This window comes from Lepidothrix coronata, unplaced genomic scaffold (assembly GCF_001604755.1).
Source record: "Lepidothrix coronata isolate B3197 unplaced genomic scaffold, Lepidothrix_coronata-1.0 Scaffold101, whole genome shotgun sequence".
Lineage (NCBI taxonomy): Eukaryota > Metazoa > Chordata > Aves > Passeriformes > Pipridae > Lepidothrix > Lepidothrix coronata.
In genome coordinates this window covers 19,388-34,174 of record NW_016690281.1, presented here as the reverse complement: position 1 = coordinate 34,174, position 14,787 = coordinate 19,388, and the positions used below count along the sequence as shown (strand labels likewise).

Genomic DNA, 14,787 nt, shown 5'->3' with positions numbered 1-14,787 from the left:
TGGGAAAGGTGCACAGGGGGTATGTGTTTGTCCTGGGCCGCCGTGGGCATTTGCTGCCGGTGAAAGTTTTTTCAGCCAGAGGGACCCTTCAGCACACGCTCTGACTAGGGCTGACTCAAATCTACGTGACTAGTTATTGAGACAGTCAATTATAGAGTTGCCAAGAAGCCCTTTGGACTGTAATAGTACCCAGCACGCAGTTCCAGAAGCACCGACACAGCGCAGGGCCCGGCCAGGCAGAGCATCCGGGACTAGAAATTTTCCCATTAAAATCAGAAATATAACTCAAAGACGAGATCAGAATGTGACTCATACTCTGCCACTAAAAATGCGTTCTTGGAAACCGAAACCAAACAACCACCCGCTAAAAACCCTCTAAAACCCGAAGAGACCCGAGACCCAAACCCCGCACGAGCATCACGTATCCAGCGCGCGGCCGGAGCCCGCCCCACGCCCTCCCATAGGTCGCGCCGCCTGCCCATCACCAGGGCAAGGGCCCATCCTCCAATCAGAAGCTCGGCTGGGTACAGTGGGCGGGGTTCGGCCAGACCGCGCGCTCCCTCCCGCTGTGGGACGGGGCGTTTTCAGGGTGCGGGCGGGTTCCGCAGCGTAGGAGGTGAAGGTTGCTTCAGTTTTCGGTCGGGACTGGCGAGAGCCAGGGGCGCGAGGAGGGATCGGTCCTGGGAGAGCCCCGCTTGGATTCTTGCCGGCGCTTTGTGCTCAGGCATCGTCCGGGCACCTCTGGGTCCTGTGTCGTGAGGGTGCGTAAAGCCTGGCGAGTGGCGGGCGGCGCGCGGCGCGGACGGGTCGGGCCGAGGGACATACTAGTGCTGTCACGCTCCGCTCCCGGGCGAGAGGGAGGGAAACTCCGGCGTGGAGACAAAAGGGGGGGGGAGCGGGAACATCCGGGTCACTCGCGCGGCCTCGATCCGGGACACGCGCGGCGGCGGCGGCGGCGGCGGCTCCTCTCGGTGAGGCCCGGCCGGGAGCGGGGCTGGGAACGGGAGCGGGACCAGGAGCGGGACCGGGAGCGGGGTGGGTGTAGGCAGGGCCGACGGCTCCTGCCCGCGGCGGGCCGGGCCGGGCCGGGCCCGGCGGCCACGGGCGTGCGGGCCTGGCGGCTCGTGCCCTGAGACCGGGCCCGGAGCGCAGCGCTGCCTGCCCGCGGCTGCGAGTGCCCCGTGGGTCTCGGTGGAGGAGGTCGCCCAGGAGGGCCGGGAACCGCCGGGCCTGCGCTAGCCGGGCCCGCCCCGCCGGGCACTCGCCCGGCATCGGCGGGCGGGCCCGGGGTGTCCCGTGCAGGCCTCGGGCCGTCCAGCACCGAGCCCATCGCCGCGCGGCATCTTCTGTTGTTCTCCGTGCGGCTCCGGTCGCCGCTTGGCCTCTTCTGCCTTTTTCTTGCCGCAGGCAGAGGAGACTTTTTCCCAGTCCAGAGTTGGCTTTGATTAAATCTCAGCCCGTGGCTTTCTCCACCCTTCTGAAAAATAAAAGTCTGTACAGTTTGGGAGCAAAACGTGGGTAGAGACCTTTCCCAAATCTTCGTTCGCGAAGCCCAGCCATGACTCCCATAATAATTTGTTCCTACGTCGGTATTTAACCTGCGAAGTAAAAATGTCAGGCTGGTAATCTGAACGTTTGGGGATTTAGAATTAATAAGATCTATTGGAAATTCTTGAAATTTAAGGAGCGTGGGTTTGATGTATTTAGAGACTTTTCTGTGGCACGGGAATGGTTCTTTGTAAGAATTGCATTTTGTGCATGGCAGGAGGTTGTTCCATAAGAGGATGTAGATGGGGAAGATGTTCTGTAATGGAACACAAAAATTTGCACCTATGATGACTGTATTGGTTTTGTTTTGTCCTTTTCCAAAATAGGCAGTAACAGAAGCAGGGATAAGCAACTGAGTAAATTTGGAAGTTTGAATTAACTTTCTGAATTGATAGGGGACACTGCTACCTCTTAATGGCAGGGTGTGTTTGGGGGATTAAACTCAAATAAAATGTGAAAACTGGTCTCTTAGACTTGTCTGGCATGTACAGGGTAGGGTTGATAGACTTCCTTTGGTGCGAAATTATTTCCAGTGATGTGGCACATAAATAGATGGGGATATAGAGAATAAATATTGGCAATTTGTTAACAGATTGCTTTTGAGGGGATGCTTACCTAATGGAATCTTAATTTTTGAAACAGGCTTTCAGTCTTCTCTGTCTAATCTCTATTTTCTAGTAAACTGTGATGAGGTTTTAGGTGCTTGTCTGCCCATGTCAGTATGACTGAAGCCTGTGGGAACCATACACATGAAGCCTGTTGTCTCTCACACACACTGAAACTTTTTATGTAGTCTATCAGTGCTGAACTAAGTAAAATGCCTCAAGGTTTGAAAAGATATTTGTAGAACATAAGCAAATCTTTAATGTACTAGGGCACAGTATAGTGCATAACAAAAGCAGGATGCATGGCCTGAAAACTGAGGGGTTTGTCTTGAAAAGTTATTTGATTGGCCATGTTCTGTAGGACATACACTGTTTGTTTATGTGCCTGTGAAAAACTGGCATTTCCCTTGGGGTACATGTAATTAGTTGGCTATTAGCCATAGGAAATGGAATTCATGTATTTGAAAGCATCCTGTAATGTGTCTTTTTGGCAGAAAAGGTAGCTGATTTACTAAACTGAGAATATTTGGATGGTTTATAAACAAAAAATAGTTTTCTCAAACTATGATGGGAAGGTTGGTATTACTGGACCACCAGATACCAGCAGCGCAACTGAAATCTTGCTGTATAGTCAGTAGTTCGTTTACATCTGTTGCAAGTGTGTGGGCTCACAGCATATTTAAAATGACTCCATGTATAATTTGGTTAAGGGAGAGGGGGTTTTTTGTTCCACTGGTACCTTTTTCAGTGGCTCCATATCTCCTGTGTGTGAACAGACTAAAACCCAAAGTTGTGTACAGTTTGTGTTGACTAAGTCCTGCAAATCTTCTGACATAACTCAGATACAGGTGCATGTGTTGGGAATTCTAGAGGAAAAATTGAACAATATAGGATTTTTGTATGTGTATGTTCACTGAGTGTTAATGGTCCCTTTTAAAAAGCTTTATCTCACGTTAATTTAGTTGCTAGTTTGAAGGTGAAAAAAAAAAGGCTGGAAGAAGGGATTTGAAATATCCATTGTCCTAGGAACTGCATAAAATGCTTAATCTGGTGCTTTTAAAGAGCTACAATTGATATATTAATTGTAGACTGCAATATTCTTGTAAGTAATCTACATGTTGAGAGATTGTAAAATTTTGCATAATGCTTAACCAGTGTTTGTTTCAATAGAGTGGTAATACTACTTTCCTTAATTCTATGAGGTGATTAAGTGTTCTAACAGTAAGAGAACAGTAAGACTTCTACTCTCCTGGCTGTCATAAAGGCTTGTGAGTTACATGTGGATTTGAGAACAAGTTGGCCTGACTTCTCCCACTGCCAATTATCAGCTCTTAGGATGGGTAGAAGTGCAGCTGGGAGGAGGATTAAAAACCTTCACTGGTGTTTATTTTGACCATGTAGCTAATGAAACCCTGAGTTTAGATAATTTGACAATGAAAAATAAACTCTTGCTTCGAGGACTGTTCTGGGTAAATGGAGAATCCTCCCCTGTATTTGCAAGCACCACTTGTGCAGCCATCGTGTCTGGAACTGCTCTGTGTCATGCAGCAGTGACCTGTGCTCTGGTGTTTCCTCTGCAGCCTTGGTCGCCATGCTTGGCTGTTACTGAGGCAGTGAAGGTGCAGATATCGTTCAGTTGATACTGGAATTGAAAACCTGTCTTGTGGAACGAGCCACTGGTTCTTCCTTAGCTCAGTTCTGTATTGCTGTCTGTTCCTGCTCTTGTCTAGAAGTTGTATAGTGGCATCACTGCAAAAGCGATGTGACTTTGCTAAGTTCTGTGCCTGTGTTGCTTTTGTGTGGAATCCCGGCTTTCAAAAGGAATTTACCCTAAAAGTAACATTTCTTATTCCCATTTGCCAGAAATGGGAGAAGTACAGGTGTTTGCCCGCAGAGGAAAACCATTCCTTGTGTGGTGTAGGAAGGAAATAGAGACGTGTTTATCAGTTGCACAAGTAGGAAGTCTGAGCACTCTTTCCATTACTAACAGACTTTGTGTTTTCAAGCTACTGTCAAAGTTGCTTCTGAGATGTAGTTCAAATATAAAGCAACAAGGTAAGGATAGAATTTTGTAGATCAAGGCCAGTAACTAAGAACTTGATGACAGGGGCAAACTTGATGTTATTCCTGATGTTAAGTTCTGCATGCTGTGCAAAAACGTGTCTTCAGTTTAAACAGTTACAGAACTGAAAATCAGAGGCCAAAATAATTCCTAAGTGAGCAGGGCTTATTAACAAGTAATATAATGTGTTGTTTACACTATAAGTAAAAGTTTATACTAAAAGCAATTACTTTTGTTTTAGAGGGACTCTGAATATGTCTGGCATAGCTCTTAGCAGACTTGCACAGGAGAGAAAAGCCTGGAGGAAAGATCATCCATTTGTAAGTATGAGAACTGCCAAATTTCTGACTCGGCAGCTGTTTTGGTGTTCTGGTGATGATTTTTCTTTACCTCGATGGGATTTCTTTAAAATTAAATTTTTTTAATAAAAAAAAAGCTGCTTAAAAACTATGTAGTGCAAAAAGAAGTAACTCTGTGTAAAGATAAAATATGTCATGAAGTATTTGAAGTACATCTTCTAAAATCCTCACCCTTTGGCTTTTTGCCTTAATTCAGGGATTTGTAGCAGTACCTACAAAAAATCCAGATGGCACAATGAATCTAATGAACTGGGAGTGTGCTATTCCAGGAAAGAAAGGGGTAAGACTTACTATTCTCCTAACTTCTTATTTATGGTGAAAAGTAGCATAAATCTGCTCATGCATTCCACCAACAATAGAGAATGCAAATTACATTTAGTTTAATAAAAATGCCTAGATCCTGCTGCTACTTCAAACTCCAAGTGCAGTGGGGTGAGAGTATTGGACAAAATACACCATGAGCCTGTTCAACCTGACCACCTTCAGAATAAAAGTTTTCAGAGGAGTGTGTAAGAATCTTGCATTGAACAAACTGGAGATGGTCTTCTGCTTCATGTCAGGTTTTTTTGTGATTTCAGTTCTTACTAAATGTTGTTTTAAGCCCTAAAGGTTGAAAGTAATTACTACCAAAATGTTGCCTCTGCTGGGTTAACTGCCTCTGCTGGTTAATAGTGAGATCCTTCAGAGAAGTGCACCATTTTTATCTTTTTGGATTTCATGGAAAATAATTTGTGTTATCTACATGGAATCTCATTGCCTTCCATTTTATGGAACTTTCTCTTTTGTATTGGGGAAAGAAGATAGAGCTCTCTAATAATGTTTCTTTTTATCTGATTTCACTTGTGCTTCTGTGTCCCTTACCTTAAAATAACAAGGGAAAGGAAAAAGTCTGTAGCTATCAGAACTGTTAATTTTTATCAGCTTGATCTGATTCTGGAGGATAGGACAAATGCAAGCTTTCTAGTGAAAATAATCATTAATGTGTGAAACTTCTTTGTTGTTTTTTTTTTTACACTGTCATTATAAAAGCTCATTCTAAGCAGAATCTTTTTTCTGTTTTTCAAGATGTTATTTAGCATGTAGATATTATTCTTGAATTCATTGGATGCAGTTGTTTCTTCTGAGATACTACTATTAATTAGTTGGTGGTTTTAATTCTTTGGGTCTTCAGTGTTTTGCCTTGGACGTTGGACTTTTTTGCCTTCCCTGTTCTACTGCCTTTTGCAAACTTGTTTAAATTCCCTTATGATCTTGTTTCTTAGCTTCTGAGAAGACACTGTGTAGGCAAAACCTGCAGGTTCTGTATTGTTGCCTCGGTTTAATGCTGAATGTGGCATTGCTGTTACAGCTTAGTTTTAGTAGTTGTCTGCACAGCTCAAGTTAGTTCTTAAAGAAGCAGCTACAAATAATTTAACAGTGTAAGGAAAAACTCATCCCCTTGTGTTCTGCTAAAGCAAGATTATCCCGTATAATTTATGTACCTTATCAAGATGTCACCTTTAAATACTTACGTAAAATTTTCATGCCATACCAAATCTTCATGCTACTGCTTTGAAGTTTTGTAAACCACAAAATGGAACAAGCAAGACCTTAGAGGCAGCTTCTTGCTTACTAGAAAATGTGTCACGCCAGGAAAAGATCAGTTATGCTGATATGATTTCTACTATTAAAAAAAAAAAGGGTTTTTACTCAAGTAAAAATGCTGTCTCTAACAAGCAGCAGCATGACTTGCTCATCTCTACGAGACCAAGCAGTCGGCTATTGCCTTTATGCTGTGCTGCTGCTGCTGCTTCCCCTGAGATGAGTAGTTGAAACTACTAAAATGCTTACTTGCAGCCAGATCAAAAATAGAAGTGGTCTTAGTCCTGGGTTGGATATCTCCATTCACTTTTTTTTAACATCAAATCACTTGTGAACTACCTAGAATTTGACTCAAAGGACATCTGCAACTAGTCCTGTAATGCAGTGTGGTCTTGGTGCCACTGCTGTCACACTGCTATCTTAGTGAGGCCTTTGAGTGTCCACTCTCTTTCACCCATAAAGTGTGTTGCTCTATAAGAAAGATAGTAAAAACTTTGTCGACTGTTCTTGTCCTCCTACTCGAAGAAATTATTAAAAGCTATTTGTCTTCCCCTGAGACTGAAAGCAAACAAAACAGGTAAAGTTTATTTTGTCAAAAAGCTCCTGTTTTCTGAAGAGGGACTCCTCTGACAAGGTATGGAGAATAGATTTTTCTAGTTGTTGACAACTGACTACAGCAGTTTAGATCAAGTTGCTTAAATACACTATAGCAAATGTCATCAAACTCATTCACTTTTGAAAACGTTGTTATCTTATTATTTCCTAGTATGGCTTTTTTGCTATTTTAGCTTGAGGCTTTGCATAATGAATACCAATTACAATGGAGTGGTTTTGATTTTTTCCCTGTGGATTTTTGGGGTGTTCTGTTTTGTTTTTTTTCTTCTTTCAGCTAAAACCCATGTATTTCAAATAAGAAAGAATTAGGAATTTCCTCCTAAGGTAGACTTCAAACATATCTGTCTGCCCGTGAGGATAAGATTTGATCACGTTTTGCTCGTAAGATGTGAGACCATCTTTACTCCAGTTGTTTTAGTGGATGAACTCAACATGCACTTCCATTGCAGTGTTTACATAGCAAGGGCAAGTTACAGAGAAGTGGTCTGAATTTTACATCTGTAATAATATTTTCTGTATTTCTACACTTCTTACCAGAACTCAGTTTGTCAGAAGATGGGTTTTTTTCCTTGTTTACGTGTTTTGTATATTTGAGACAGCCTTTTTGTCTATTGCTAGATGTTTTTTCTTGTTTATGTGACCCTTTTGATTAGTACAGTCCTACTTGGTTTGCTCTGTGCCATGGGAACTGCTCCTATGAGTGCTCTTCCTGGTTTTGGATAGGGATAAAGAGCTTCTTAGAATTTCTGTTTTACAAAAAACTGGAATCTGAGACTCCATGCTACCAAATGTAGACAGGGCTAGTTTAGACTAGTGAACCTCATGTAACTGTAGCAATACTACAGTGCCGTCCACATTTTTTGTTCATTTGTGGGTTTATTTGCCACATTCTCATAAGGGACAATAGAAGCCATTTACACCCATGTGCTTAAGGGGTGTATCCATATCCCATCTTCTCAGACTTAAGTGGGGGTACAACAGCCCCTTCTTCACTGCATGTGTTTATCATGTAAAACTTCGGAAGTATTCTGTTCTTATGTACTATGAAAATTTTACTTTTATATGGAATTACTGGTGATGATCCTGACTCTTGTTGATGACTCAGCAACACTTAGTAGGTGTAATGAAGAAAGAAACCCCTGCTTTTCCACTTCAGTTTCTTATGTAGTAGAAGTCGGATAACTCTCCTCGGTGTAGACGGGGTGCTGCAGTGTAGGACAGCTCTTTTCTGCTGTGTAGCAGAAAAATGTCTTGTGCTTTGCCTGAGAAATGGTATTCTTGGTAAGCTGCTTTCCACAAGCTTGACTTTTCCTTGCTGTAACCTAAACTTTACCTTAACTTTTTATAGACACCATGGGAAGGAGGCTTATTTAAACTACGAATGCTTTTCAAGGATGACTATCCTTCTTCACCCCCAAAATGTAAGTAAAATTACTGAAAACCACGGTTTTATTAGAGAAGTGTTGAACTAATACACGAGATTCTACAAATGGTTATTACTTTCTTACAGCTTTGTGGGGTTTGTTTGGTTTTGTTTGTTTTTTTTTTTTTTTAAGTCACACTGCTTTCCCCCTCCACACTCACCACATTGCATTAAAAAAGTTGTGATGAAATCAGTTAAGTGCTCAATATAACAAAATTGGGAGGAGAGGGAGATTGCTGTGTGGGTTCCCTCAGAGTTTGACCCAAGCATTGCTTGAAGTGTTCATTACATGATCAGCACTCCTTGGAAGCTGGTAGGTAGGGATGCTCAGGCCAAATCCCTTTGCGTATTTTTACTGCTAACTTGGTCTTCTCAGCTAAGAACTCAGAAGACAAGAACTTAGTGAAAAAGAAGGTCCAATAACTTGAACCTTATAATCAGCTTACTCTAAACCATGAATCTGCTTTTTTTCTGCTACTGTGCATAACAGCTCTTCAGATACCTAACTTCCATATTAAGTTTTGGAATTGAATTTTCTTTACACAGTCTCAAAACTTTCGTACTGTAGAAACCTGAAAACATCTATTGCCTTGTGTAGTTTCATGGTTCTTGAATTGGCTGCCATCTCAAAGCAATGACAGTGATTACAAAGGGCTTTTTTGACAGCAGTTCATCTGTCATCACATTTGCATATTTTAGCTCTATCGGTTGTCTTGGCTACTCGTTTTGATTGTTACCACCTAAATACATGTGGCACAGGGGGAAACATCCCTTTTAACTAGACAATATTTAACGTTATTATCTTGAGAAATACCAGTTATCACATCCTGAAACTGTTAAATGAATTGTCATGCCTTAATATAAGATGTATATGTGACTGGTAAGACTCCTTGCCAATGCAGCTTCTGAGGTACCACTGAACTTTACTGAGCAGCAAGATTGTTATGGCATGTGAATACTTGTGATGTTGGATAAGAAAACTGCACTAACATGCAGATATTTCATATATTGCTAAAGAAGTGTTTATTGCTTTACTCAAGATGGTGGCTGTTGCATTTAAGTCCTGTAAAGATTAAAAGAAATGCCAGAATATAGATTGAGTGGCAGAAGGAAAGCTGCACAAGCCTTAAGTCAGTCTTGTAGCTTAAACTTGGTTCCTCTTGTTCAGTGCATCTTGATAATACATAGGAAAAGGGAAACTGAAAGAAATGCTAGAAACTTAAGTCTTTCTTGTATGAAAGTTTCAAAGTAAGAAGAGAAAAGATGAGTGAAGGGCCATATCTTTCCTTTATATAGTAGTATGTGAGGCTGAAAAGGCAGAACTGGTTTTAAAAAGTCGTTATCACAAAGCTACTCCGAATTATTTTGTCAGTTTCCATTCTTAAACCAGAAGATTACTGGTCAAAATTATTATCTTAGATTGCCTGGATTGATACCACAGATGTGATGGAGTTCCTGCTTAGGTGCAGGCTGAGCCAAAAAAACCCCTGACATTAATAGCTGCAGAAATCTGTAGGGGGGTTTTTTTTGGAGGCGTGGGGGTGTCTTTTGCCAGTGTTGGTTTGGGGGGGGTGGGGTTTTCTTTTCCCCCACTGATCTAAGCCAGCTCTCTGATCTTCGTCTTAGCACTGCATGGAAATAATTCTCTCTTCTTTATCAGGTAAATTCGAACCACCATTATTCCACCCAAATGTGTATCCTTCAGGCACCGTGTGTCTCTCCATCTTAGAGGAGGATAAGGACTGGCGACCCGCAATCACAATTAAACAGGTCATTAGTTGTACTTACACTTATTCTTTGCCCTTTTATTTGCGTTGTCTGCTTATCTGATGTGAATGTAAGATGTTCACTCTGTGTTTCTGTAGTTGATTTCTATGGGTTATTCAGTGAATATCTTTCAGTAATATCTATGCCTATGTTATTTCTACTCCTTTTTCCACAGATCTTGTTAGGAATACAAGAACTTCTAAATGAACCAAATATTCAAGACCCAGCTCAAGCAGAGGCTTACACAATTTACTGGTAAGTATCTTCGTGTATTAGCTTCAAAGCTGTCATATTGCATACAGCTCTCTGTTACTTAGGAGCATAATGTGGAAATGTTTTTAGGAATGATCAGGGGAATTTTCTTACCTTCATGACTATATCCTGTGGAGATGCCTAGACTGTGCTAACCTTGAACAAAATGGTAACCTTATGGTAACCAGGCCTAGTGGGGCTTTTAATAGCAACACAACAGCAATAAAGTGTGAAGACTCCTTCAGTTAGATTATGATTCTCATCCTGGTTCTAACCCAACACAGAATCCTTTCCCCTAAAGGCTGAGTAGTAGTAATGAGGCATAATGGTGTCATGAGACTGAGTTAGGTGACAAGAAACATTTGTCAGTCCAGGAGTAACTTACTTCTCTCCAGAAGTGGGTACCTGAAAGCACTAGTGCCTGAAGATAAAGGAGAGCTGTGAGTGCTGTAGGAAACAGGGTGTTTTACATCTGTAAAACACCTGTAGCTTTAGCTGAATGAAGTTTGCATTTGTTGAGAAAGGTGATAATTTGTGAGCTAAAAAGAACTTTTTTTTAAAAAGCTTAATAACTTTCCCACCTTTAAAAGTGGATGGTTGTTCTATAATCTTTAGGGGAGCAAAACAGTTTAAACGAATGCTTTTTTGGCACTGACAGCTACTGAAATAATGACCAGGAGAGAAACGTGGAATTACCGTTATGGACAGAGGAGGCCTCCATGAGATTGCCAAGTTTGAAAAATAGCATTGTATGAGACTGCACATGCAAGCTGTGTCAAAAATGTCTTTTTATAGGATCCTAATGAAAAGGAAACATAGGGATGGGTAGTGTGGCTTGCATTTAATTAAAGGCTTCACCGAATGTTATTTTTTTGAATACTTACTGAAGACTTGATGGAGCCAAGTGCATACAGAGGACAGTTAAATGGCCAGAGTTGCAGGGAACACCTTTGGGAGCCAGGAATGATGAGGCAGGCCTCATCAAAAAAAAGCCACTCTGAGGGAATATTGGGCAGGAATAATATACTGTTATACATGTATAACATGTATTTTTTTAATCACCTCTCACACGCATGTGTGGGAGTCTTGGCTAGTCTTGTTTTTGCTTTAAGTCCTTCTTGGGGGGGGGGGGAATCTATTGAGATTAAACTAGTACATGATCTTTGTTGCTTCAAGTATATACAGTCTTCCATTTATCTTTCTTCATGTCTCTTGGACATGCATAGTATTTTAGATGGGTTCCTATAATTTTGCAGTCTGAGAGTGTGTCTCTCTTACTACTTAGTGAGTAACTTGTACACAGAGCAGGGTTGTGCATGTATCTGTAACGTGGCATAGTTGATCAATTCTGGGGAAGATGCAGCATTGTTTAAATAGATGCCTTTAAGTCAAGTTTCTAATTTTCCAAGACTAAACTTTGTATTTAAGATGAGAATACTGATTCTCAGGATTGCTTTGGTACTGTCATTCCGTAACTTTCACACTCCTGATGTGCTCACCTGCTTCCCCCTCTGCTGCAGCCATGCAGGGTCTACTAGGGAAGGCATCCTTCTGGGTGGATTCTGTGGGTGTGAGACTTAACAGCTACTCTGTGTTCTTGTATGACAATGCAACATAACTTATAGAAAAAAAAATAAAGTTTGTAAATATGTATAGAATACCTTCAGTCTGTTTGCTGGTAATTGCTCATTGGATCTGACCAAAATTGGTTTCATTTCTTTTTCCCCCTTATCAAGTTCTGAGGATATAATTTGCTGCCTTTTTTTTGTTTTCACTGCAGCAAACCTTCATAGCTGAAAGTAAGTTAAATTTCCTGCAAAGCTGTCTGCAAAATCTAGTCACTGTAAACTACCTTTGGTACAAGAGTAATGGTAACGAATTTTTGTTTAGCTCTTGACTGACAGCTAATGCAAAATGGACAACTGAATGTAAATGGATGCTCTACTAAGCTATTACCATTCCTTGTTGGCCCAAGAATAGAACACAAAGATCTCGCCCTTTTACATCTTGAGTCTGAGGCTTAATGACTGGGCATAGTTCCCTCAAGTAGTACCTGCTTGTTTAATCAATCCTGTTGCAAGTATGGTACACTTAGTGAACTATGTTGAGCTAGCTTTTTTTTTCCAACTGAAGATCAGGATCCTAACCCAAAGCTGTGAGTCAAGGTCCGCAGAGATTTCAGGCTGAAATTACCACACCATTATTATTTTCCCATTTCTTAAAGAGTAGTTCCATTCTCTCTCCACAGCAGTAAAGACGATACTTTAAAATCATTTGAAGTCCACCAACTGTCAGTGAACTGCTCTCATCAATGACTTTGTGCTGTTAGGAATTTGTTGTTAATGACCTCATGTCTTAACATGAGTGAGGAGTGGAAAACTTGAGATGAATGAGAATGTTTGCACATGAGATACATCTGGCCTTGAGAAAGAGCAGGCACAAACCTGTTTGCAGAAGCAGGTATAGTACGAAGTCAAATAGTGCAGTCATTTGACAACAGGTGATGTTTGAGAAGTGATGAGTTGAACAGTACCAGTCTTCTATCCGAAGTAAATTATTAAAGTAATGGTCTAGAAAAGCCTTTAATCTATTGTAGTGTTCAGTGAATTCCTATCTGATGGTTTTGCCTTCAGCAAAGACTTATTCTTCTGTTTCTCCTCAGTATGAAACTAACGATTTCTCCAGCTGTAATTACCTTTTCTCTTTTCAGCCAAAACAGAGTGGAATATGAAAAGAGGGTTCGAGCACAAGCCAAGAAGTTTGCACCATCATAAGCATTTGTCATGCAGCATCTTAAAAAGGAAGGGATTGGTTTGGCACGAACTTGTTTACAAAACTTTTGCAAAATCTAATGTTGCTATGTACAATTAATATCCACTTAGGGGAGGGGGTTGTATGTGTGCCATTTTCCATATTCGCCACTTGTATACAGTTCTAAATTTGCTGAATTGCCCCCAGTTTTTTCATACAGGGTCTCTTCCTTCAGTCTTTTGTATTTTTGATTGTTATGTAAAACTTGCTTTTATTTTAATATTGATGTCAGTATTTCAACTGCTGTAAAATTATAAACTTTTATACTTCTATAAATTCACTAGTATCTCTAGTTACTTTGCTATCTGATGCAGGCATGCTTTAAAATGTTAGAACTGTATTTAGCCTCTAGCTGGCTGTATGAAAAAAATCATGCCCTGCACCCCCTTCCCTCCCTGAATTTGTTTTTTTCTATCTTTCAGAAACTAGGTTGTTATTGCTTAAGAGCCTCCGAGATCCAAAGTTAGCCAGCATCCTTATTCTGCGTCACTTCCTTTGTGTTTATATGGCATTCTGTCTGTGTTGCTGTTTAGAGTAAATAAACTGTTTATATAAAGGGCTTTGTTTCATTTATCTTCATTAAAATGATTGAAAGATTGCCATTTAAGTGGCTCTGAACACAATTCAGTGCAAGTCCTATCTTTAAGGCCTGTGATGCTGCACTTACCTTTTGTTTAGATGGTGTCTTCATTTGTTTTCCCTGCCCCAACCCCCAACATGAATGTGGCCCTTCACTGTGTGGTATCTGCAGCAAGTCACCTCTGATCAGTTCCTTTAGGCAGCACACAGAATTCTGACTCACTGGAGACCAGTTGCTTACTGTGCATCATCATGGGATCAGCAAACTGGTGTGACCACGTTAGCATAAGTATTAGACTGATATGAACAATAATAGAAGCCATCCAAGGAGTTTAAGGGGACCTACAGAAACTGGAGACTTTAAATGGTTTTGTTTATCAAATAATTCTGTGCCTTATTCCGTATGTCAATGTATATAGCTTTTAGGACAAGGACGTGATCTATGCAATGACAGTTTCCTTCTGTAAAGGAAATCAGTTAAATTATGTAAGTTATTTTCATGTATGTCAAGCTGATATGCCCTCTATTAAACTTTCACTGCCTTTTTTAATTGTATTTTTTAGTCAAAATCATTCTGCAAAACAAATTAATTGTTAAAAGCTTTGTTCCATTTGAGCTATAGCTCCTTCAAGGCTTTTGTTATTAAAAAATGGCTATTGCTCAAGACTTAATCTAAGTGTTTTACAGCTCAGTTCTCAGATCTGTTTTGCTTGTCTGCATTTGATTACTATGGCTTTATAATATAAAAGTATTCCTAAATTAGAATTGCTAACACCCTCATTATTCTTAGTCCTTTAAAAATTTTGTAGGATTTCTTTGTCACCGTCTAGAAACCCTTGCTGAAACAGCTCATTTGGAAAAGACTTCGTATGGGTGGGACAGTGAGTTGTTCAGAAACTGAATCAAAGGAAAAGTTTCCCTGCTGAATTAATTTACTTGTGCTTCTTTTTTTAATTTTTTTTTTAAAAGGCAGATTGAATATTTGTACCACTCAAAGTGCTGCTGTTATTCTCAGCTCTAGCTCCAACAGGGCTGGCATTTAGTCTCTAGTGGTAGAGGGTTAAGAGGAGAAAGTCTTGCTGTGACTTGAAAAACTTGGATCTGAGAAGGTGAGTCTACAAATTGCCCTTAGTATCTCCAATTCCAGTGAAGAGTTGCTGAAGTTTAGTTTTAAGTAAGTTTCAG

At 40.8% G+C, this 14,787-nt stretch overlaps 1 protein-coding gene across 3 annotated transcripts; it reads left to right on the top strand.

Annotated features, from left to right (window-relative positions):
- The first annotated feature begins 540 nt into the window (after positions 1-540).
- Positions 541-13,582, top strand: UBE2I (ubiquitin conjugating enzyme E2 I). 3 transcript variants are annotated; one of them, XM_017823119.1, is made up of 7 exons: positions 541-761; positions 4,457-4,535; positions 4,771-4,854; positions 8,119-8,191; positions 9,854-9,963; positions 10,136-10,215; positions 11,661-11,865. In XM_017823119.1, the coding sequence occupies exons 2-7, from the start codon at positions 4,470-4,472 to the stop codon at positions 11,791-11,793; spliced, it is 546 nt and encodes a 181-aa protein (XP_017678608.1). In that variant the 5' UTR covers positions 541-761; positions 4,457-4,469; the 3' UTR covers positions 11,794-11,865. The 3 variants fall into 3 exon arrangements, with proteins under 3 accessions (XP_017678608.1, XP_017678607.1, XP_017678609.1); XM_017823118.1 differs by lacking the exon at positions 541-761 and adding an exon at positions 835-971; XM_017823120.1 differs by lacking the exons at positions 541-761; positions 11,661-11,865 and adding exons at positions 838-971; positions 12,923-13,582.
- Positions 13,583-14,787: the final 1,205 nt, after the last annotated feature.